The 24,178-nt window shown below is 36.4% G+C and overlaps 1 protein-coding gene across 2 annotated transcripts in view; it reads right to left on the bottom strand.

Moving 5' to 3' along the window:
- The window catches only part of CALCR (calcitonin receptor), a 132,332-nt gene that overhangs the window by 18,828 nt on the left and 89,326 nt on the right, over nucleotides 1-24,178 (bottom strand). The window contains exons 7-9 of one of the 2 annotated variants that reach the window (XM_053609299.1): nucleotides 21,836-21,927; nucleotides 12,587-12,713; nucleotides 5,034-5,144 (exon numbers count right to left, since the gene is read on the bottom strand). In XM_053609299.1, coding sequence (XP_053465274.1) covers nucleotides 5,034-5,144; nucleotides 12,587-12,713; nucleotides 21,836-21,927 — 330 coding nt within the window. The remainder of the gene's footprint in view (nucleotides 1-5,033; nucleotides 5,145-12,586; nucleotides 12,714-21,835; nucleotides 21,928-24,178) is intronic. The other variant, XM_053609300.1, reaches the window with a different exon arrangement.

Here is a 24,178-nt window from a genome sequence, read left to right as displayed (position 1 = left end):
CAGGAGTCCTTTTCATACATATGGTTATGGAGTCAGCCAAAGACTAGACATAAGTGTAAACACAGAATTTGAGGTGCCTCTTCTTTGGCCCTCTTAATGCCCTAAATTCTGTCTACTATTTTTTTCAGGTCAGTAAAAATTTGAGAATTTTCTACTAGAATTTCAGCTGTCCTAAAAAGGGGCAAAAGCGGTAAAACAACGGGAACTGTGTCCACAGCTATTCCCGTTTTCAAGTGTCATCTTTCTTCCAGTTCTACCTGCTTTCGTGTCTCTCTAGGGTCTTCAGGAAATTTCCTTTTACATTTTGTCCAGAGTTTGTATAGTTGTTATCTGTGGGAGCTTTTGCCAAATAGGAGCTATCATTATGTTTCATTAGTTTTAGATAGTAAATCTCTGTAATACATACTCTGTAACATCGTAGGAAAATTCTGATGGTAAGATAATCATATGGGAAACTTTAAATAAAACCATTTTCTCCACAAATTAGGTCTTATATGATTCAGATATTGTGGAATATATACATGCACTCCACATTTTAATAATTAATACAATAACTTTTAATTTTCAGTAGCTTAAAAATAGTCTATCTACAACCAGAATAACCCTTGTTTTCTCCCTTCAGTTTACCTATTTAGTTATAATATTTATTTTAGAACACTTCCTGTTTTCATGATTTGCCATTTATTTAAATACCTTTCTGGTCTTGAGCTAATGTTCAAATAAAATATTTCAAAATGTAGTTTCCTGTAAACATAGTTAAATTTTGATAATACACTTGCTTTCACTTTGTAACAAGGGTTCACATTTTTCCATTATTTACCCTGCATGCAAATTATCCATAACTTTTCAATGCCCTTGAAATTCTTACATGTAAAATCCATAATCACTTTTTTCTCATAAAGAAGAGATGTAAAGCTTATTTATCAGCTGAATTTAATTACATGTGGAACTAAGATGGATATTCTTCACCGAAGTACTATTTATGTAGCTGATTGAAACATTTTCTACAATGGCCACCTTTACACGAGATCTGTTCAGAAGGGTTTTTTATTTTTGTTTTTGTTTCTTTCCTGCACTTCTTACTGTTTCAATGAAAAGAAAACAAGTTTTCAGCTGAATCAACGTATGCAGCTTCTCTCCACTCCACCATTCCATAGTGCATTTTTCAGAAAAAGGAAAAAGAAAATTACAGAGAAACATGCTTAAAAATGACTGGAAAGGGTCCTACTGCATAGAGTTGACTGTGCTAAGTCTCATCCTTTACCAGCCTGTCCTTATCTATGAGAAAGAGTTTTGATTTTAAAGTATTGTTTTTGGAGAAGTGTTTTTAAATTAGTTTGTATTTCATATGAAAAGAGTCTACAGGTGTTTCCATTCTTTGTGACATAATTGGAAGTGTGTGTTTACCATTCATTATAAACATCGTTGAATCCAGTTTTTTTTTTTTTTTCTTTTTTGAGACAAAGTCTTATTTTATCGCCCTCGGTAGAGTGCTGTGCTGTCACAGTTCACAGCAACCTCCAACTCCAGAGCTTAGGTGATTCTCTTGCCTCAGCCTCCCAAGTAGCTGGGACTACAGGTGCCTGCCACAACACCCAGCTATTTTTTGCTGCAGTTTGGCTGGGGTTGGGTTGGAACCCGCCACCCTGAGTATATGGGGGGCTGGCGCTCTACCCACAGAACCACAGGGGCCACCCAATCCAGTTGTTTTAAAAAATGGGAGATATTAGATCTGCTGGGGTGAGGGATGTTAAGAAGATTTTTCTTTCCTCTACTTAATTATTTGAAATTGTAAATTGTGTCTTGAAATATGTCATGGAGAATGAGATGCCTGAATATTTTTTGGTTTGTAATCAAAGAAAGGTGAATTCTTTCACATTTTATAGAGTCAAATGCTCTTCATTTTTCATCTTTTTGTTGCTTGCCTATACTTCTAAAACAATACCACTTTTACAAAGTTTCCAAAAAGCCTTAGCAAAAAAAGAAAATCTTATTCATTATTGCCATTTCCTTCCTCTTCTCAGTGGTCTCTTATCATTCATTCTAGAAGCTACTTAAAACAAGAAACTCAGTGTTTCCAGCAGAGAAAGATGCCCAGAAAATAACCTGACGTTTGGTCAAAATTTATTGTGCATAAGAATTTCTCTACAAAGATGCATATTGTACTTGATCAATGAAATTTTGGAGGGTAATTTTGAGCATATAAAAATCTTATTTTTATAGGTTAACATTAATACTCAACACCTCAACATGATACAACTCCACTATATTGCTTCTCCCTTTAGACCTTTACTTTCAAGGAGAATAATTTGTTAATTTTCAAGCAAACTTTATAGTGTTCATATTTTTTTCTGCATTAAGAATTTGATTCTTCCATGCTTTCAGGAAAGCCATCTGTTTCAGTGACACATCAAACCACTGAACTACATTCCAAATGTGGAGACTGTATGGGGAGAAACAAAAATTCTCTAGAATGTGATATATTTATTTCAAAGGTAACATAGATCAGATCTAGTCTATCATATTCTAAACATCTCCAGATTTTGGTAAAGTTTTTTAGCTTATTGTTTTCATACTAGGTTTTTCCTACCTATAATATATATGTTTTTCAGACTAGTACCAGACTACCTTGCTCCAGGCAAAGTAGGGCATCTTTTATTCCTTAATCATTTTTATTTCTAAATTATATTTGTAAGCACTCAAGTTCTCTTTATTGTTTTAGGACAGGGGTCCTCAAACTATGGCCTGCGGGTCACATGTGGCAGTGTGAATTGTATTTGTTCCCGTTTTGTTTTTTTACTTCAAAATAAGATATGTACGGTGTGCTTAGGAATTTGTTCATAGTTTTTTTTTTAAACTATAGTTCGGCCCTCCCAATGGTCTGAGGGACGGTGAACTGGCCCCCTGTTGAAAAAGTTTGAGGACACCTGTTCTAGGGGCTAATTCTTGATTTTTCTTTATTCAGGGCAACTTCTCTTTAGAAATTTTTTTGGGATGTACAGTAGTGCTAGTCCAGAAAAGTGTTTTGTGTCGTTCAAGGCTGTCTCAGGGTGTTGTGTGTATCAAGAGCCTCTGGGAAGGGCTTAAAGAGATATCATATACTTCAGAGTGAGTGTGAGGCTTTCTTTTGGGGAAAGACAGGTCTCAGGGGGCGCAGTCTCCTCTGAATAACTTCCTGGATTAGGACATGGTCCACAGAACACCATAGAGGACATGGCTGAAATGAGAAACAGGCTATTCTGTTAGAGTACTTTCTAACAGGCTATTCTGTTAGAAACCATTCAGAAGGAGTGGGAGATGGGAAGGCCAGTGATTGATGAAAGTGTGAAAAAGAAAATGCTGTGGGAGAGAGCTAGGTTAATAATGCCAAAGAGGCATTAATAGGCAGGCCAAAAAAAAGAGACAGTTAATAAAAGCCAAAGCAAAGAGGAATGTGATCTCCTAGGGATTTTGTTGGTATCTGACAAAACTCTGGAACAATCACATCTTTGCTCATGTATTAAGGGTCTGGGGAGAGCTGGCCAGTAACATGTGAGACACCTTGACAATGTACCCGCAGGATCGTGTCTATAGGTCCTTCTGCCTCTTGTATTTCAGTGATGCTTGTGTCATTTTGCCTCATATGGGCACAGACTTTTGGGAAATGGAAGTGGGTCGCATCTCCATTCCTCCCTTGAAGTATTTAGGACTACAGTGGGCAATCTGTGGAGACAAATTATTTTTGTATGCCTGCAAGGGAGAATGGATCAAATGAGACTTACGTGCAATTAGTTTGGCACTTTTTCCAGACCTCCTATCTCAAAGTTAGAAGGATACTTTGATATGTGGAAAAACAGAAAGGACATGTGGGTTACTTTTTATTATCTCTCCCTATGGACATCCTATGAGTTTGAAATGGCCTTTCCTGTACCCTCTGACATTTCTGACATTAAAACTAGTGGGAGTGGGTGTGGCTTATTTTATAGGAGTATGAGTTCTTTTTTTTTTTTTTTTTTTGAGACAGAGCCTCAAGCTGTCACCCTGGGCAGAGTGCTGTAGCATCACAGCTCACAGCAACCTCCAACTCCTGGGCTTAAGTGATTCTCTTGCCTCAGCTTCCCAAGTAGCTGGGAGGAGCCCGCCACAATGTCCAGCCATTTTTTTTTTTTTTTTTTGCTGTGGTTATCTTTGCTGTTTGGCAGGCCCGGGCTGGAATCCAACCTGCCAGCTCTGGTGTATGTGACCAGCAACTTAGCCGCTTGAGCTACAGGTGCCGAGCCAGGAGTATGAGTTCTTAAAAGCAGTGATGACTCCCTCCAACTAGATCCAGGTCAAATATAAATAATAGGAGAGGCTTTACCAGGGCTTCTAAAATTTTAGGATGCATCAGAATGACTGGGGAAGCTTAGAGATTCTGATTCAGATAGTTCTGAATCAGGGGCAGGGCCTGAGAGTCTGCGTTTCTAAGAGCCCAGATGAGGCTGATGCAGGCTGCACTTGGGATGGTTCAGGACAGAGAGTTTTCTAAGTACCTGCCACTTATTTTGGTTACTTGGTGGCCTTCCATTGATGTTAATCCTAACAATCAAAAAGCACAAGTTTCCCAGTCCAGTAAACTCACAATGCACTGAGAAACATGCTTTGATCCACATAAACTTGAAAACCTTGCAAAATACAATTACAGACCTTTTTTCAAGATGCTAGTGCAGATGAAAAAGTAAGGGGGCAAAAAGCCCTCAGCTCAGCTTGCAAACAGTCTTTAAAGCTAGCTGGAGGAAGGAGAAAGATCCTCCCATTAGAAAGTCAACATTAACTTTGTGGGAAAGGACTGTAGTCTTTCTCCAGAGGAATTTTCAGATCGTAGTATTTTAAGTAAACTCAAGTGTGTCTTACAGTCCTGATAGGATTTCTGATACTGTCTCAGAGGGAACGAGTTTAAATCTGTGGAACTGTGTGGTTGTGATTGTGTGCATGTAGAAAACAAAAGCAAAAACAAAAACAAACAGCAAAGCAGAACAAAGCACAACAGCAGAGGAAAAAAAAATAAGTCTCACCTGAGATAAATACATCGGAAGATGATCCGGATATTGGCAAAGGAAGCACTTTGGAAGTGTTAAGAAAACAATGCCAGAGCAAGCAGAAGATTGGGGTACGCACAATTCCAACTGAGTTTTAAGAAAAACTTGTTAGAAATGTGGCAAAGGAATAAAAGTTAACCACTTATTATTCTCAGCGGTCTTTTTCTACATGGTATGGCAAGGGCGTTAAATTACTCCTCACTCGGGATTCTCAAGTCATGATGAATTTCATTTTAGAAAATTGTATTATATTTTCAGACCATAGCCCTTTTGGTAATTTGTGATTTACAAACCTCTAAATATGTGTGCTCTGCATTTACACTTAGTCCTTTTTAGATGTAAGCAGCGTTTTAAGCTCTAAGTTTCCACATCTCTGCTTTGGCACACAGCAATGGATGAGGTGCCTCAATCAGAAACAGACAAGTGCTAAGGCCTAATGATAACGCTAACAGCGATAATATAATAATAGTTCACGTTTGAGAGTTGTTACGTGCCAGATGTTGATTTTCTGGATTTTAGCTATATTGGTTTTTCACAAACAACTCATCAAGGAAGGTACTATTATTATCTCCATTTTACACATTGGGAAAGTGAGGCACAGTGAGGTTAAGTAACTTGCTTAAGATTACATATTTATTTTTGAGTAGAAAGGTGAGGATTGGAGATCCTCTAGTTCAGCAAGATCCAGGCTGTAGGACTTGGAGCCCTCCACCTAAGAACAGCAAATGTAAGATGAACGGTGACCTATCACACCCCAAACAAGCACACAACACTTTTAGCATCTCCACTGGAAGCTCTTTGAAACAAATCTATAACAAGTTCTGCCCCCAAACTCATGATAGCCTTCTGGAATCCAGGAAAGCTAGCTGCAAAGGTTGAACTGAAGACTTGCCAGGTCACAAGATACCGCGTCTCAGTTACTGATTTCATGTTTAGAGGCTCCACCCATATTGGCCAGATGAGAGAAATTGGAGGTTGGGTTGATGTTTCTATCCATTTAGGGAATACATTTTCCTTTAAATCCCCATGGGAAAGTTATCAACTATAAATAACAACTGTAAAAAAGGAATAAAGAAATCTGCTATACTTCTCTGCACCGTAAGAACTTAGTTAAAAGATCATTTACTGGCTTTGACACGTAAGTAAAGGGAAGTAGTATAAGTGACAGGGCAGAATGCCTCATTCTATTATTACATCTTGGCATCATACTCTCTGCATCACTCCTCAAATCCATAGTACACGTTCACTCTCAATCTATTTTTTCCTCTAGGCTGCTGAAAGAGATAATTTCAGTGCAGTTTTCTCCGGCACTGAGCTCTCATCTCAGACACTCTGCTCTCTGTTAGTTGCCTCACATTTCTACATTCTTCCTCGCACCAGCCTCCTAGGCTGCGCAGGAGTCCCGCTTCCGCCGGGCTGTATCATCTCTGGTGCCTTAGCTCTGAGCACATTCTAAGCTGATCTTCTCGTGCCTACCCAGGGTGACACGGCCCGGTGGCTTGATTGTCCTGAACAAATGAAGATGAGGGGAAATACATGTTGTTTTCCAGAACTTGGGACTCATTTGACTTTACTTACATCAGAAGCTATAGAAAATGGGATTTGATTGTTTCAGCTTTTGAGGTGCAAAGCACTCCGATTCCCAGGAAAAACTAATCTCCCGGTATTGTCGCTTTCAGACCCAGATAAGAAGTTTAGAGAGAAATTTACTTCTAAAAGATGACAAGTATCCTGCCAGCCTGCTTTAGATGCAGCAAGAACAATGCTTTTAATTCTGTCTTCTGAGTCTCTACATGAAGATCATGAAATGAGCAGATAGAACAAAAAAAAAAAATAAATAAAATTTTTGATATTATGGAAATGCAATGCTCAAATGACACAGATGACAATGGGCAATTTTCACATCACTCAATAAACTGAGGATGTATTCAGCCCTTATTTATGCCATGAGTTCTTCTGAGTTTAACTTTTAAAAAAAATGAATGTGGAGAAATGAAATTCCCACCCTTGGCTATACAGGTTAGAATGTGCCTAACCAAAAACTACCCAGGGAAGAAACTGACTACTTTAATGGAAAAGTGACCACAAACCCAAGGGGTTCTCTACTGAAGAGTGAGGATGCTATGGGTTTTTTCCCTTCCCTTAACAAAATGAGAAGACTCTTATAGAAAGAGTGTGATAACACTTGGGATGAGGTAGCCTTCCTTTTTAATAAATAACTTTTTCAAAAAATATATTTCCATGAGCACTGGGAAGGAAAATCTTTTTGCCTCTTAACTGCTGATTCAGTGACCTGAGAAATGGTTCAAAATGAAAAAAATTAGCCACACCTCTGCCTTTAGTTTGCTTAAGAAAAAAACTGTCCTTAAAAATTATGCATTTTTTTTTAATTAAAGAAACTTATGCCTGAATCACCAATAGATGAAGTGCTGATGGACGTGCTGTTCTTTAATTTATGATTGTGGTTACCGTTACATGTTAGCTGCAATTTCAATCAATATTTATAGATTGACAAGGTTCAAAAACTTCTTTTTTTTTCCAAAAATTTCTGCTGTTTTTCTTTGTCTCTTCTTTCTTGGCTGTCTCTTTCTTGCCTAGAAACGACCTTAATCTAATGTTTCTGGGATGTCAGTTTTTCAAGAAAAATCCAGTATTTCAAATAACCCATTTAAAATAACTATGAATATATGATTCTGCATGTGACTAATTAGTGCTGATGGTGCATTTCTCAGACTTCGGGCTTTGCCAGTCTCTTTAGAAGGGGAGAACTCTGCCTTTTGGAAAGATGGAGCTTAAAAACAGAAGTTAAACCTTTCTTAGTTCTTGTTTATTCCCTCTGTATTTAAGTGTATTACAAGAGGGGAACTTTCTTCTTTCTTAATACCTGAATTTAAAGTTTCAGCTGTCATCCACGTTAGTGATCTTTTGAATGGGAAAAGGCACTCAAGAAATTGGGCTTCAGCCAATACATTTATGACAGAATATGCACTTTCAAGGCGAGACAGTAGAAATGTAGCCACTCGTGTCTCTCTCGGTGACAGTACGTAAGCGTTTACAAGGATGAATGACGTATAAAACATGTTTACTTGAGAGTTCTTTCCTGCCCTTTCTTGAACTAATTTTCCTTGCCTAGAAAGAGCAGCCCCATGTTGTTGTATATGGAGGATTCAATGAGAGATTTAACAAATATCTTATTGGAAAACAATGACTAAGTTCAAATGAAGAAAGTACTAAAACAAAAAAAACCTAGTTTCTTTCCTCTGGGTGAAGTGTATGCTTCACAATTTACAAATACGAATTATCTCTTGTCGTGTTAGTTTCTAGGTATTTGGTGAGAGGCATATGTTTCCAAACATCTGAAATTGTGAAAGAGGGCACAATGTCTTCTAACATTGTGACAGCACCTTGTTTACCATTCTAAGTGGCTTGTTATTCGTGGCTTGTTTTATTTTGTCTAACCTCAGAGAAAAGGAGGTTCCTCTTTCAGGCACACAGAGAAAAATATTCTGATATTTTTGCTTTTTTGTTTCTGTGGAAAAAACAAAACAAAACACCTCACACTTTGAAGTAGGTAAAAATTGACTAAACCCCGTATGTGATTGCAAGACCCAGGAAGCTGTCTGCATGGGAGGCTGGGTTCATTGCTGGGGATTATGAAGAAAATGTCATAAACAGATACTTTTCCATGATAGTATGAATTCAGTTCAGCCGGAGGACTAGAATTTGAATTTTGAGTTGTCAACAAATACTTCATGGATTGGGTGAGATTTTATCTTTCAAGTTTTTTATAGTTTTTCCCTAGGAAGTTGATTCTCATATAGCTAAAAACATCTAGTCTGTTAGGTTAAAAATATATTGATTTGAAGAACTAGGTGCTAGTCATGGCGTAAAGATAAGCTTCTTTCCTTATTTTCAAATTTACATTAAGAATGCCTAATGTGTGTGGCAGAATCAGCCTCACTACTCTACACCTAGAAGAAAGCTTCCTGTTAATTTATTTGGGCCTCTGAAGCTCACATTCACATCCTCCCAGGAAATCAGGTGCATCATGGCAGAGCCATGTCCCTGGACATCTGCTTACAGCATTTATTCGGGGTTTCTAGGCAATAGTGGAGCTGCAAGGCAGATCTGGGTCGACTTGGTGGTGGCTGGGGGGCAGCCTGTTTGCTGCGGCTGGCAGTGTCTGGGCATGTCTACCTCCCATGAAAGTGGAAACATACAGCAATAATAATGAATGAGATTGCTAAGAGCAATGAATAGAGTAACAGATTTGTTGGAAAAGCCCAAGTACAGGGACCTAGGGAGTTAGCCATAAGGCAAGGGTTGACAGCAACCCTTGTGAGCAATCACTGGCAGTATTATGCTTTCGGGAGCTTTTAAAAGCTTTATGCTTCCTTGGGACTCCAAGACAACCCTTTGGAAGTAAGCAGGGAGTTTTTGTTATTCTCATTGGATGGACAAGGGTAAATGGCTTCTATAATTCAGTAGCAAACTCAGGAAAAGCCTGAATTTAGGCTATTTCAGGAAGATAACAGATTCAGCAAGATCTCACAATAGATGAGAAGCCCCCTTTATTCTACCAGCTGGGGGGCTAGGGCAGAAGACCCCCCCGGAGAGAGATGAGAAAGAGTCTATTCAAGAATTCACAATACTTCATAACTTGACTGAGTGTGCTCCAAGGTCAACGTGGCTGCTTATTCAAAAAGAGAAGTGCCCTTTCCAAGCCTGCTCCCTATACACTGTTTTTTTCAGGGTTTCTACCTTTAATGGGAGATGGAAAGCCAACAATTTGACTATTCTTTTTGACTATTCTCTGCAGAGAGATGCTTTGTTAATTGCTTTTCCATCTGTTTTAAACTCAGTGCGGGGGGGGGGGTTCAGCTTCTCTAATGTCCAATTATGGACAGTTGTTTCTTTGGAATGACTGAGCCTGTTTCTTTAAGAACACATTTGCCTAAGAAAATAAAGACACTCAAGAATACAAAGCAGTTAAGAAGAGCCAGTGGCTCCTGTGTTTGAATCTCATCTCTAAGTATTTATGATGTGAATGACACTTGCCTTCACTGAGCCTCAGTTTCCTCAGCTTTAAAAATGGAGATGATAGCCACCTTTCACTGGGATATTGTGGGAATTAAATTAAATTGAGATTAATTTTATTAAAATCAGCTGACAGTAAAAAATAAAACTCATCAAGCTAAACCCATTTAGTCACATTATTTTGCAGGTGAGTAAGACAGGACTTTGTCTTTGTAATAGATGCCACAGTTTTTAAAAAATGGATCACAACGCCTTTCCGGATATATTCATGCTGCAAAAATTATTAACACCATTGACCCATTAGGAGCCAAATCAAGCTGCTTTCCCACGCCATGCCACTGTCATGCAGGATGAGTGCTGGGGGCAGATTTCACGCATTTTTGTTATTGGGTTGGCAGAACTGTCAAATGCCAGCTTTGAAAGATGAGGCTATCTACAGATGCTTGCATAACGCAGTCAAGCAGAGAAACAAATGAAAACCTCCCTGGGCCATTCGCTGTGAGCGAGACAGCTTCTGTCTGTGATTCCAGATGCACTTTCTGCCATGCTCCCAGTGCCCTGGGTCCACAGAATAGATGTGAACCTCTCCATCAGGGGTTCCTTGCCCTCTGGTTTCCAGGTGAGCTCAGTTAATGGGGACCATAGGCAGAGTTTAGGAGATGAGAGTGAGGGAGCGAGGGATATTTGTTTGCCTACTTCTTCTTGTGTGATTGCTGCAAGCTAGCTGTGTCCCAAGATAGAAGTCCTGAATTTCTGAAGGTCAGTCTTCACCACCTTTCTCTCTCTTTGGTTCCTACATCTTCTTTCCACTAGTTCGTTCAGGCCTACAGGTGGTCACAGTCCCCATTCTTACAAGCCCCAGTGTATTGGCCATACATTTATATTAGGATGAGACATAAAGATTCATCAATTTCACAGAACAAAAGTGATCAAATATTGGCAATTTTATATTTGATCTAATAAATAATTACATTGTTAAACTGCTTTGAATCATCTAATTAAAGTACAGTCCATTAATGAATGAGAAAAAGGCTTGTTAAAATTAAGGAAGGCAGGTTTGAAAAGGAGATGGCAGAGAGACATTCGTGGAATTTTTGAGATGGAAATACTTAGAAACTGTCATTATAAATTATTTAAACACTGGGTTGATGCATAAAAACTCCTGTAAGGGGTTACTTTGTATCAAAGCACCAAGGGGAACTGATTTTTGAAAAATCAATCGGATAGATTTGGAAACCCAGTCAACAAGTCTGGGGTTGCGAATCTCTCACACGTGTATTACTAGAGATACAGCATGGGGTGCAACGAGAAAACCACATTCTGAGGGTGAGGAGACCCAATCTGAGTCCTTGTTCTCCCCTCCAACCAGTTACCTGATTTGATCTGTAAAATAAGGAGCAAGAAATAAATAAGCTCCAATGTCCCCTTAAGTTCTAATTTTTGTTAATTTGTAATATTGGGGCTGACATCAGTGAAGCAGGAAAGCCTTCGCGTGCTTCTCCTCTGCCCTCCTTTGCCAGCTCGTTTGCTTCACGCAGCAATTGGCCCGTGATTTTCAAAGCTGGCAGCAAAGAAGCATGTTCTTCAGCTCCACCTAATACCTACTGAATCTCTGGCATCGTGTGGACATATTTACACAATTTCCCCAGTTGATTTTCAAGTATGGCCAGGGTTGGAAACCACTGTGAAAAACACTATTTTGGAAATAATGAGAGAAGGTTGAAGGTAATGTGAGTTATTCTGAACAAATCTCAGGGCAATTCTGGTGGAATAAATCCAGAATGGTTCTTAGTAACAAAGCTAAATGATTTCAGCTCTCCCATTCTCTATAATACTCAAATAAAAGTAGGACCCTCATTGGATTTGCTTGCTGCCATGGTGCGTGTGGGCATGAGTTTCACGGATGTCCTGTTGGCCTCATCCCCCCAATTTTGCATTCCCTTATTTCAGTACAAACTTTTTTCAAAACATGTGGACAGAGAACATGAGAATATTTATATGGCTCATTAGTGCCTAGCTGCTTGTAGCTGAGATGACGGGGCCAAACCTAGCCTGGTACCAGAATGATGAGGGGATCATTATCTGGGCACAGCTGTAACCAGGAGCGGCACACTAGGGTCACTGGGGAGCACTGCCTGAGTGCCCCTGGTATTGTCTACATCATAAGACGTGCACAGCATATTTGCCATAGATGTTCATAAATTATTGATTAGTCATAAAAAGTCATGATGTATTGTATGATTATTATGATTCAATTATTTCAAGGCCTAGGCACAGTATGTAACAATTATTTCCAAGAATTACACAGGAATGATGGGCCTACTTACTGCAAAACTCAGCTCTGGGATTAAATATGATTATACATCTAAACAGCTGCTAAAGTCATTACCTGCTTAATTAGTTATCTACTTAAATATTAACACTCCATCCCACTGTTTACAGGTACTACATCCTTAAAAATAAAAGTAAAAATAAAACCATGCTGTGCTTACCGGGTCCCTTCGCACAAGGTCTCCATCGGGCACTACTTCAACCAGGTGGACAATGATGATCATAGAATTTAGAATGTAAGTTAGAAACATGTTCTTGTGCAGAGTCACCCTTTGGCAGCCAAGGCTCCTGGAAAAAATAAAAAATAACATGAAGCATTAACTACTGCCAAAATGTTGAAATACATTTGGAAAAAAAAAAACTTTGGTAATAATTTTTCATGTTTGTTTTTAGTAACAGAAATGTACAGAAATAAGTGAGGCAAATTCTGTCTCTCAGACTTATTACTACTTTTCTGCCTGATTTTTCAAAACAGCTTTAAAAACAGTTTTCCAGTCACGGCAGCTCATAGTTTTTGGTCCCCAGGGTGACTTTACATGATAACCAAAAGCGTGAGTGATAAAATCATTTTAACTTATAATGAATGTGATAGAATTAATTAAAAGAAGGGCTCTCAGAAGAGAGCCATTAGGGTTTGGAATGTGTTTCTAATGAAAAGTCTCCTGTTCATTGTTGCATCCTGGCAGAAAATATGTGGCCAACAGGGTCACAGAACGCGAAGTCAGAATCAAGGCCGCCCGTGGCAAGGTATTGAATCTATGTCCTTGAACTATTACATACACATGCCATCATTATTCTTCCATTATTTTTTTTAACATCTTCTTCGATCTCGTATTTCAACTGGAATCATCATTGTAGTTCTCTCCCACACCCTCCTGATGGTGGAGCTCAGACACAGGGAAACAATTCTAACTAGGCTCCAATTAGCTCTCACTACGAGGCAAGTTGTGGTTTGGATCTCATGAGACCTGTTCCAGTGCTGCTGTTTCTTAGCATAGTTGTATCCCACCTTTTGGGTACTAAGAAAGTTATTGGGGTTTTTATTCTTTTCTCCTTCACTTCATAAATTTGTACATATGTGATGGTGTGAGGGTTCACACGTAGATAAATGTTAGTTTGAATGTTCTATCAACTATATATTTTTTTTTTTGATGCAAAGGCGAAAGCCTACATCATGACTCTAATAAAACTGGAATGATCATTCTGGATAAATGAAAATCTTGTATTTACCATGTTTGATTTAGTCAAAAAAATGCTCGCATAATGTCATTCACCTTGCAAAAGCTTAAAACGGGCAGTTAATGATGCCAACGACGGACTCATCACAGTAACTATTCCTAAAAAAATCTTCCTGGAGTAAGGTTAGAATCCAGGAACTCTGCAAAGGAAATTCTGAGGAAAGATGAAATATGAAAATGGCCTGGGTTTGCTGCTAATGCTTTCCTATATTTCTGACTCAAAGGAAAATGAGTTGTTGTCAATTATCTGTATTAAAAAGCTAATTTAGGTATAATGTTGAGGACATCTATTGGAGCACATTTTGATTGTTGTAGCTACATTTTTCACCTTTTCAGGAAACATCAACATTAGTAAACAGTTAGTAAATGATGTTTTATAAATTTCCACTTGTTGAACAGGGGTAAAATGCAGAGTTGATATCCAGGAGGCAGTCTCTGCTAAAGATGGGGTTCAGAGAAGAGCTCTCCCCCACACAAACACACTTACTACTACGGACTACTTTATTTAGCAGTATAGAAACCTGGTTAATAAAACAAACATAATTGGTTTTATAATATCACTAAAGTAAGTTTCAAGTTTAAATTAAAAATAAAAATTCTTGTAAAACATTCCCACGTATACTGCAAAAACCCTTCCACTTTTTCACTGCTGCAGTTAGCACTGTTGAATCTGTGACCTGCCACCCTCCAAGCATTGACAATAGCTTTTTATAATTCTTTCCAAGGAGGGGTAAATTTCTGTGGTGTCATTACAGGACTTAGACCAACAATAATTGGCATTATCCAGAATTAAGAAGTATGAGTGAATGTATTATATGGTGCCATTATTCTCATGCTTGGTTTTCTTTCGATTGGTAGAGTTCAATAATCCACTGATGTACAACATTAGCTTAAAAGACTTCATCAATTTCATTCTCCTGTGTAAACAAAATCGCTCTGAGTAAAATATACGTTCTCCATCTCCAGTTTACTCTCTGCACCTTGTATCCCTGCCTTATTTTTCTTCTTAATACTCATCACTTAGTTTATTGCCTGTTATTTTCTGTTTTTCTCCCACTAAAACGAAAGTGCTAAAGGAATTTATTTTATGCACCTAGAACAATGCCTGACACATCATAGGGCTTACTACTCATTTTGAATTTAAAAATATACATAAGAAAAATTTTCTTCTTTGAGATGTGATTGCTAAGAAATTTTACATCAAAGAATTATAGTAAATGCTAGATTATTTCATAGCATATACTTTGCATCATACTAATCATGTACCAAATTATTAAGTTAGGTATTAACTAATAAATTGAACATTATCTTCTTTTCGACACTGGCTAAGATATACAAGGGGTCTGACAGTTAAGTTTTTGAACTCATCTTAGGAAAAGTGCTATATACATCATTGCTGAATATCACTATGGTTATCTTGGAAGTACTCCCTTAGGAAGCTATGCACCAACACCAGCCCAGTCCACGCATCAAAGCAATTTGGAACTCTTTCTGGAATGGCCATCATGGCTATTATCACACAAGGTCTGACAAGTTAAGTTTGTGAACTTGCCATCCTGAACTTACATCGGCAGCATTGTACAAATAACTTGGTAAGAGTTTGTGTGTAACCTTGGTATATTAGTGCCTCACAGCTGTGTTTGCGTCAATGTTTTACTGAGTGGTGTCCATTATTATTGTTGGGTGTTTCTGTGTGCCATATGATGACAGCTCTGATGGCATTCCAGAAAAAGAGTTCTTAACTTGATTTGGAATGGTGGACTGGGTGCTGGTGTCAGTGCAGAGTTTCCCAAGGGGAGTACTTTGAAGGGGATTATAGTGATAGTTAGCAAGGCAGTATGTAGCACCTTTTCTAGGATGAGTTCAAAAACTTAACTGTCAGACCTGTATGTGTGGGTATGTATATAAAAACGTGTATACATTTCTCATTGGGAACATAGAAAAAATGGTGGTTTAAAACTAGATAAACTGCTAACCTCCAAAGGAGAAATATGACTAATATCTGAGTTTCTGTCATAGTGAAAATTTCAGTATAATTTTGGTTTATTGAGTTTTAAAAATTTTATTACACCTACTTGATGACATTTACAGTCCTTTTCTTGAAATGAGTTAAAGGTACTTGAAATTTATCAAATGAATTTATCAAAATCCATTCAATAATGCAACGCATATTACTGTGTACTCACTATGAATCAGCCCTTCTGGTAAATGCTAGGAATATATTGATGGACAAATAGTTGCTGCCTTTAGGGATTTTCTATACTGCACAATTGTTTAGTTACTCTTATTGTAATAACTATAATGGGACCCAACATAAAAGGATTAACTGAATTTAACACAAAAATTATCAGTATAAATATCCTGTTGCTTAAATGAATATCAGAGAAGCTGACAATATTTTTCTGTCAGATTTGAAATGTCTTAGATAGAAATTCTTAAACCCGAGATTAGCTATACTTTATTCTCTTGGTTAAAAACTAGACATTTTGATGGACAGAATATTGCTTGTTATTTGACTGATGGGAAACCATAAGTACTATAGATTCTTTGATAGTGGGAGGACAAGACAACATAATCTACTTCTGTCTTGGCCTAACCAAGGTGTCATTCAAACATGAGGAAGAGATAATGATTTCCTTCAAGATGTCATCTCTTAAGCTAAAGCAAAAAGTCATTTTCTTGGTTATAGTTTATCTGGCATAAATTTTTTGCATTAAACAATTTGTTCCAAGTTATTAGTACCCTGTGTGAGTGTAAGTGTGTATTGTTTGGGAGGTGGTAGTTGTAGAAGGCATTTGATATTTGCTTTGAGTTTTGGAGATAATGTAAATCAGTTCAATATCACAAGATAAGAAAAAAGGAGTATTCACTCCTACATAAGATAGTGTAGTTACAGTCATATTCAAAGCACACAAGAAAAATAGCAAACAATGACGCAAGTAAAAGTTGTCATGAATGTACTTGTGGTTAGGATAATATAAATCAGGAATCATTTTTGTAATTGGTACCAATCCAAGTCATATCTTCCAGTGCACCTTTAAATTTTCAATTACCTAGATGTCATACACTGTTCATGACAGACATGTGAACTGAGGTGAAGAGATGAAATGATGTGAAATTGCTTGCATTAAAACTTCCAGAAAAATTCAAACACATTATATATCTTTCCTATTTGACAGGGGACTTTAATGCCTTTGGATTTAGCACAAAATCCTCACCTGTAAGAGATTCTCTTTCTTGCTTATTTCCTATTATTACTGTTCTACAGATGGACAGAATGCTATGGTGTGACCAACAGTTATCTGTGTGGTGTCTGTTACATCAGTAGTGGGTTGGGAGAAAGGAGCAATCTCAGGTACATTTGATTTAGTGGTTTCCCTGGAGGATCAGGAAGGCAGCCAGAAACATAGAATTGTGGCTACTCCACAGGTCAAGGTTCATGTGTCCATACACTATGTAACTGCGACATAGAATAGTAGGGAATACTTAGTAAGCAGCAGAAGAATCAGCGTTTCTTCCGGATGGCCAGTGGAAGCCACCTTTATTGATCCCCATGATTACCTACATAGACACTTTTTTGTCAATGTGGCCCATGTATGTAATGCCATGGACTCAATATAATGATGTACTGAAGGCACTCCTTGTCTCCCAACATACACTTTTATTAACTTCCAAGCAAGAGTAATGAATATTTATTATATTTATCAATCTGAAAGACATAGGTACCAATCAGTGAAAATAAATGTTAGTGAATATTCTATTGTGTCTTTCTTGATAGAATATAGTGAGATAACTGTTAAGTATTTAGCATTGTTACACATAAATGCAAATTGATAAATTGTAAGGAGAAGTTATGGGATAAATGAATTTATTGCACACTTGCTGAAAATGGTCAAGAACCAAACGCAAGTAAATGTCTATTTACATGACTTTCCCTTCATTCTAGCTCTTCCGTTGGCCTTGATTCTTGAGAGATCTTGCTGAACTAATTTATGTTCATATTTAATCCTCTCTCTGCTATTATTGCTCCTCACCAATTTTTCCTACAAAAGTTCTAAACCCAATACTATCCTAATAAGGCTATCTTCTTCTATCTTTTAACTGGTGGACCACGTGTGACCAGCAGATCATGAATGCTATTGAAACTGCTATACAATTAAGCTCTTCAGCATTTCCTTTTCTATTAGTTAAATCCTGAAAACCCTTTTTTCTCCAGGCTTTCTCTTTCTGTGGGAAGATGGCATAGAAGATCAATTTTATTTTCAAATAAAAACTTTATGTACATTTCTATTGTACTTTAATTTTCCAAAAACATAAGGGCATTATTTTCACTTGTTTTAGGGTTACATAGGCCTGCCTTTTAACTTCTGCTGCATACTCAAAGTAAAATCATGTTAAGATTACAGGTATGCCTTCATAAACTTATTCTGAGTAATATTTCACATTGTTAGCAAAATATTGCTAGTTCCATAGCCTCTTGAATAATCAGTAACTTTAAATTCGTCTGCATGTTTCCTTCGCTGCTGGTTTGAGGAGGTCACCTACAGACTCCTTTTTATGAAACCTATAAGGTATATATGAGGTATTCTGAGGGCTTTATAACAAAATTTCAGTGGGGTAATTATGAATGGGGCATCAGTTTTCACAAGCGGAGCTGGGCAACTTCTCATTTTGGCTTCACGAAAGTTTTATAAAATTGGCTGTTTGGAGTTTAAAAAATAACTCTGCTCTGAGAATATAGAATTAAGCAAGAGAGTGATGATAATTTTTGCTCAGGTTTCACACAAATGATGCCTTTACACACATAAATTATGAAACCTTCTATTGTGATGGGTGGTAAAGATCTTCAAGGTGATGTTGAACGTTTGAAAAAAAATATCTGGGAAAAATTTTCAAATTAGAAGATAAATCTGGTAACAGATCAGTATTACTTTTTATTTTCATAACACTTTTAATATTTCTGAAATCTCAATAGAAAGAAACTGAAGAATCAGAAACAGACTTAAATTTTAAGGAACCATATGTCTTTGATATTTTCAGTTTGAGTAAGGTTTAAGATCCATTAACAACAGGTATAAAAATCACACGTGACTTCTCTTGGTTTGAATATTTGGCTTCTCAGCACATTTAGTTTTCATATCTCTTTTGTCTATTGTGTCTGTTCTAGAGAACCAGCTATTTCAGTTTACATTTTCTCATTATTAGATTCAGATTATAAATAAATTAGCCTTGCTTTTTTCTGAGATTTAAGTTACAGTTTGGTGGGTTCTTAGAGTTGAGAGATATAGTAGAAACACCATAGTTGACCACCTCCCTGCATTGACCACTTCTTTAAGTTGACCTAATTGTCATAGAACAGACATGTGCCACATGTACTTATCAGGACAGTAGGCCTAGTTTCTTATGTTGCACACTTCCGTGTGTTGATCAATCAATTTGTTACAGTCACTTGCAGAGGTTCTACTATAGAAGGACAAAGTCAGGTTCTCTTAGATAAAATCACCCACACATTCTCTGAAGGGTTTAATCAGAACTGTTTTGCTTTGGGGCTAACTGGAATGGAACAATATTTTATTTTGCACCCATGCTGCACTTTTGCGCAACAATCTTCAGTGACTTACCCTAGATATGACAGTTGAAAGAACATTATTATTTTCTTTGATGATTTGGCTCCCACATCTCATCATTTATTTAAGGAACTGGAGAAATAAGGAACTAAGAACTGCCCCTTTGACACTTTTTAACCTTTAAGGTCCTGACTACAATTAGTTGCATGATTATACATTTGAGGGATTTATTTCTGTTCATTATTTTTATGATTATATTTTTAAAACTTTAAAAAATAGACTTTTAGTGACAGACTTTTTAATCAACTTTGTATGAGAGCCATGATGTTGTATTTAATCACCATGATACAAAAGTGCAATTGAAAAATGAATAGACATTCTAAGATTAATCATGTAACATGATCACTCTGCTGTATTCTGGCCATTATAATTGAAAGGACTCTTCTAATTCTAGTAATTAATATCTCTTATCTTGTTGCTTTGCTTATCAGTCTTTTTTCCTGTTAAACAGTTCATGAAGGAGCTTATTTTCTGTTTACTTATGCTATCATTTGCTATACTTTTTTGAAAAATTGCTATTCACTTATATTGCTTATTCAGTACAAGAATCTGAACTAAGATATAGACAAAGAAAAAGTGATCGAGGAAAAAATAATCCTAGTTGTGGTAAGAGGTTTTTACAGGTGATTATTTCCCCCCTTGGTTTTTTTTTTTTAGCACTGCCATGGCAATATTTTAACAAAAATCAAATTAAGATTCTATTATTCTGTTTTAAAAATTTGTTTTTTTATTGGGGTAAAGTACACATATATAATTTACCATCTTTATCATTTTTATGTGAATGGTTCAGTGGTAATAAATACATTTGTATTCTTTTCCCCCTTAATTCTATATATGAACCACCATATATTTAATTACATACAACATTTTTTAAGTGTGAAGGATTATTTATCATCTGAACCTACAAAAGATCTTGTCTTTCTTATTTATATAATACCACCATCAATATTGCTACTACCAATAATAACTATGATAATAGCAATAATAATGGTATCAAACACATATTTCACTTACTATGTGTCAGAAACTAATCCAGGTACTTTACATGTATTATTTCATTTCTACTTAATTTGTTGCAATTTTTAATATATTTACTGAACTGTGGTGCATCTGTAAAGAATACACACATGGCTTACTCTGAAATAATAATAATAATAATAATGATAATTATAGTAGTAGTAGTAATAATTTTCTGAAGTATATTTGGGAATATACTCCGGAAATCCAGTTGAGGTCTTTCTATGTATGAGTGATTTATTTTCACTAACATTTTCTGTGATGAAGGAATATACAGGATGGCCATAAAGTTTTAAATTGCACACAAACTTTATGGCCACCTTGTATAATAGTTTCTAATTGAAATATACAATTATCTATTAGGGTCCTATTTTATATTCATCTAAAGATGATAATGGACTTTAAAACATTCAAGTTGTTTCTTGTATATTTTCTAATAGTGTGTTTTCCGGTCTAATTGTGCACCACAAAGCCTATAGACAAGCATTGTTTAAATTCGGTTTTTCAGAGACATCCTCTGATGCATTGTTTATTTCTTATTTTTACACGTATTAACAAGTCTTCAAAATTTATTATTTCAGCCACATAATGGAGCATAGAGTACTAAGATATTTCCTAATCAATCTTGTTCTTCCTAACAAAACATAGAACATCCAAACTATAGGAGGAAGAGAGTAGAAAAGTATAAGTGGATGGAGATACCATGCCAGAGCAGAGAAGTTGGTCAGAATTCTCATGGAAGAGCAGTGTATTAAGTCCCTCATAACTCCAACTTAAAGAAATGACACCAATTTTAGGAACCTTCTCATGTACGGTATGAAGTCATTTCTGAAAATAGTGAATTAATATTGTAAGTTCTCCATTACTATCTACATCAGCTTAATTATTTTGCAATAGATAGAGCAGTCAAGCATATAGACACAGCTTCAGTATCTTAGAAGACAATTGCAGTTAATTAAATTGCTTGGTTTGTAAGGGTAAAGGATGGACACTGCATTAGTGGGCCATGTTCTTCCAGAGATTCTCCTTAATCTTGGTTGAGTGAGTCAAGGCCAGGAGAAACATTCAAGAATTACTTTCTTTCTCTGGCCAACCACTATCATGCCTTCACTCATTTCTTTTCTCTTTTAGCAAAATCCATTTGTGATTTAGCTCATAATTAGGCAGGGTGCATTTGGACTTGTGGCTATGGCCTCCAAATATTAGAGTGGGGATAAAAGAAGGTCAATACTTAATGGAGAGCTACCCATGATGGAACATTATTGGTGTATTTATGGGCTCACAGGACTGTCTTGTTTTGGGAAGGTGGCATATTAGCTTTGAAAATGATGTAAATCCATCTTGTTCTCCTCAAAGATAGGATTAAAAAGCATAGGTTAACTCATGGCATTTTTGTGCTACTTCATGACTCCTAACTTGTATGTCTTTTGTAACCTGTAGAATTTCCACCTTCACTTTTGCAGAATTTGCCATTTATTTCAGTCACTTAAAGGAGAAAGTGAAAAGCAGATGTTGTAAATGTACTTACCTGAATAGCATGAAAATCCCCAGGGAAATCACTAAGGTGAAAATCGACACAGAATGACCCACGATAGCCAAGTAGTACAGAGCGTACGCATTCTGGAGCAAAGGAAAAGTTAAAAAAAATGAATAAATATTTAGCAGAGGGAAAATAGTTCACATTTATAAATATAAATGTAAATCAACAAATGTTTTCCAGTTTTTAAAAAATCTACTAAAATTATAAAAAATTTTCAGAGAATGAAAGTATTTTCATCTTTACTCATATTATTTTATGAAAGTAAGTTAACCTATTGACTTATTTTCAAAGAATAAGATTCCTTGAGATGAAAAGAATAGCATTCAAAAACGTAATTCAGAAGTAATTTTAAATGTGGTAAAAATTATCATGTCTAGCCCAGTACGCAATCCAGGAGGGTTTTAACAAGGTGGGTCTTTTTATAGACAGTGGATATGTCTACCTTAAAGAACTGGAACAATAGTAATCTACTTTCTTTTCTTTTCTTTTCTTTTTCTTTTTTTTTTTTTTTTTACAGTTTTTGGCCAGGGCCGGGTTTGAACCCGCCACCTCTGGTATATGGGGCTGGTGATCTACTCCTTAAGCCACAGGTGCCACCTATAATCTACTTTCTAAATGTCCTGACATTTGGCAGTAGGAATATGCAAAGGTAGCAGAGAGTGTGTCAGTAGGTTTCTGGGCCATTGTTTAACCCAGGATTAAAATTATATCATTAGTATTTAGTTGGTCGAAGAAGCCTAAACCTTTCTCCTTGATAGATATTTGTTAGATTTTTTCCACCATCTCAGTTTGATTTCTTCTCTCATAGTATTCTGTTGAGTCACAAGAATATCTTCCTCTATAACATGTATAAATTATAACATCTTTTTTCTAATCATCATAATCTTTCCTTTTCTTATGAAATAATTTGACCATATACAAAGGAGAGATTGATCCAATCATCCATCTCTGTCTTCTCTGGCCTTTCTTTCTATCTCTGTGTGCCTCTGTTTCTTTCTCTCTCATGCTATTTTAACTGTAACTTTTGGAATTCAGTATTACTCAGTCAATTTTATCATTTGCCATTGAAGTAGATTTGAATCTGTCAGAATAGGGGATTCTATGTTCAGGTGCCGTTTTTCTTAATGAAGCATAATTTGTGTATTATTTTGAAGTAGAATTTTTATTTCTTGATTTCTGGTCTTAAGTTCTATAGTTTCTTGGGTCTTGGTATGAATGGAAACATAGTGTGGAAAAGTTGAAAGTTGAATAATTTCTATAAGTTCTTTGACTTCCTAGGAGGATAAATGCGGTATTTATGTATCCTTGAACATTTTGATTCTTGTCAGTTGCCTTAGAAGTGTCTGGGATTGAAGCACTGATTCTGCTAAAGTGCTTTCAAATTGTGCAAAGCCCGTTGTTTGGCTGCACACATTATTACTGTCCTGAAAGAAACAGTCTCTTTCTAGGCCTTAGAATTTCAAAATGGACTAGTTAACTTTTCTTAAATCATGCCTGTTGTATCATTTGACCAGGCTTTACATACTGTTTGGCATTTTCTTTGTTGATCTCTCTCTCCTAACAGCACTTTTTCCCCTTATAGGTCATGATAATAAAGTTGAAATAGGTGCTTTATAACTAGAGTTGATAAAATCCTCAGAGAGCTTTCCTGGATGGGAGTCAGGAATTAAAAAAAAAGACACTCACCTCCTGTCATTTTCCCAGGAATTTATATTCTGGCTATTTTTCTAACTTTACCACTAGACAAAATCAGGAATGGCATCTTCTAAATGTTCTTCCTTCTAAATAGTTTAGTATATGGAATACTCTTGCTACTGAAAATACCATATTTAATTGGTCCATTGCCCCATCCTCTGTTAGTATTTTTTTTAAATCTTTGAACACTTTGTGTTGAAAAACATTTCACATGACTTAATTCATATTCTTTCAGTTGCCTTCAGCATATTCCTTTTCTGAAAAACTATTTCTTCTTCTGAAATAGAGTTGTCTAAATGTGTGAAATTGAGTCAACAGTTCATAATTTACTTGCAATCTCTGTGTCATTCTCAAGGCTGAGAAGTTCTGTTTTTTTTTTTTAAATAAATTCTAGGTTCTTTTTTCTCTTTGCCAATTTTTTTTACTATGTTTATTTGGAAATTTTTGGTGAGAGTTACTATATTAGGTGCCCAGAGAAGAGCATTTTCTGTTAAAATTCTTTATTTCCTTCTGACATGTGGCCAGAGTGTGTGAGGGGGCCAAACATGGCATCATGGAGAATTGCCTATTTGGACTTAACACTGTTACAGTCATTCAGTTAACATTGATATCTATTTTTTCTTTCTTTTTTTTTAG

The sequence above is a fragment of the Nycticebus coucang genome, chromosome 11, assembly GCF_027406575.1.
Source record: "Nycticebus coucang isolate mNycCou1 chromosome 11, mNycCou1.pri, whole genome shotgun sequence".
NCBI classification, from domain to species: domain Eukaryota; kingdom Metazoa; phylum Chordata; class Mammalia; order Primates; family Lorisidae; genus Nycticebus; species Nycticebus coucang.
Note: the sequence above shows the minus strand (reverse complement) of the source record. Positions and strands in the feature narration are given on the sequence as shown.